The sequence below is a fragment of the Palaemon carinicauda genome, chromosome 32, assembly GCF_036898095.1.
Source record: "Palaemon carinicauda isolate YSFRI2023 chromosome 32, ASM3689809v2, whole genome shotgun sequence".
NCBI lineage: Eukaryota > Metazoa > Arthropoda > Malacostraca > Decapoda > Palaemonidae > Palaemon > Palaemon carinicauda.
This window is the reverse complement of record NC_090756.1, coordinates 22,464,128-22,465,221: the sequence shown is the minus strand read 5'-3', so window position 1 is coordinate 22,465,221 and position 1,094 is coordinate 22,464,128. Positions and strand designations below refer to the sequence as shown.

The 1,094-nt window shown below is 39.4% G+C and overlaps 1 protein-coding gene across 1 annotated transcript in view; it reads right to left on the bottom strand.

Moving 5' to 3' along the window:
- Positions 1–856: 856 nt before the first annotated feature.
- Positions 857–1,094, bottom strand: part of LOC137625529 (putative uncharacterized protein DDB_G0285495) — a 429-nt gene continuing 191 nt past the window's right edge. The window contains exon 2 of the mRNA XM_068356437.1: positions 857–1,077. Coding sequence (XP_068212538.1) covers positions 857–1,077 — 221 coding nt within the window. The remainder of the gene's footprint in view (positions 1,078–1,094) is intronic.

Genomic DNA, 1,094 nt, shown 5'->3' with positions numbered 1-1,094 from the left:
GATCATCATAAGTCAAAGCTCGTACTAGCTTCATCATCATCATAAGTCAAAGCTCGTACTAGCTTCATCATCATCATAAGTCAAAGCTCGTACTAGCTTCGTCATTATCATCATAAGTCAAAGCTCGTACTAGCTTCGTCATCATCATAGCTTCGTCATCATCATAAGTCAAAGCTCGTACTAGCTTCGTCATTATCATCATAAGTCAAAGCTCGTACTAGCTTCTTCATTATCATCATAAGTCAAAGCTCGTACTAGCTTCGTCATTATCATCACCAAAGCTCGTACTAGCTTCATCATCATAAGTCAAAACTCGTACTAGCTTCATCATTATCATCAAAGCTCGTACTAGCTTCATTATCATCATAAGTCAAAGCTCGTACTAGCTTCATCATCATCATAAGTCAAAGCTCGTACTAGCTTCCTCATCATCATCATAGTCAAAGCTCGCACTAGCTTCATCATCATCACCAAAGCTCGTACTAGCTTTATTATCATCATAAGTCAAAGCTCGTACTAGCTTCATCATCATCACCAAAGCTCGTACTAGCTTCATCATCATCACACAAAGCTCGTACTAGCTTCATCATCATCACCAAAGCTCGTACTAGCTTCATTATCATCATAGTCAAAGCAGGTACTAGCTTCGTCATCATCATAGTCAAAGCTCGCACTAGCTTCATCATCATCACCAAAGCTCGTACTAGCTTCATGATCATCATAAGTCAAAGCTTGTACTAGCTTCTTCATTATCATCATAGTCAAAGCTCGCACTAGCTTCATTATCATCATAAGTCAAAGCTCGTACTAGCTTCATCATGATCATAAGTCAAAGCTCGTACTAGCTTCGTCATCATCATAAGTCACAGCTCGTACTAGCTTCATTATCATCATAGTCAAAGCGGGTACTAGCTTCTTCATCATCATCATAGTCAAAGCAGGTACTAGCTTCTTCATCATCATCATAGTCAAAGCAGGTACTAGCTTCTTCATCATCATCATAGTCAAAGCAGGTACTAGCTTCTGCATCATCATCATAGTCAAAGCTCGTACTAGCTTCCTCATCATCTTCATAGTCTAAGCTCGTACTAGCT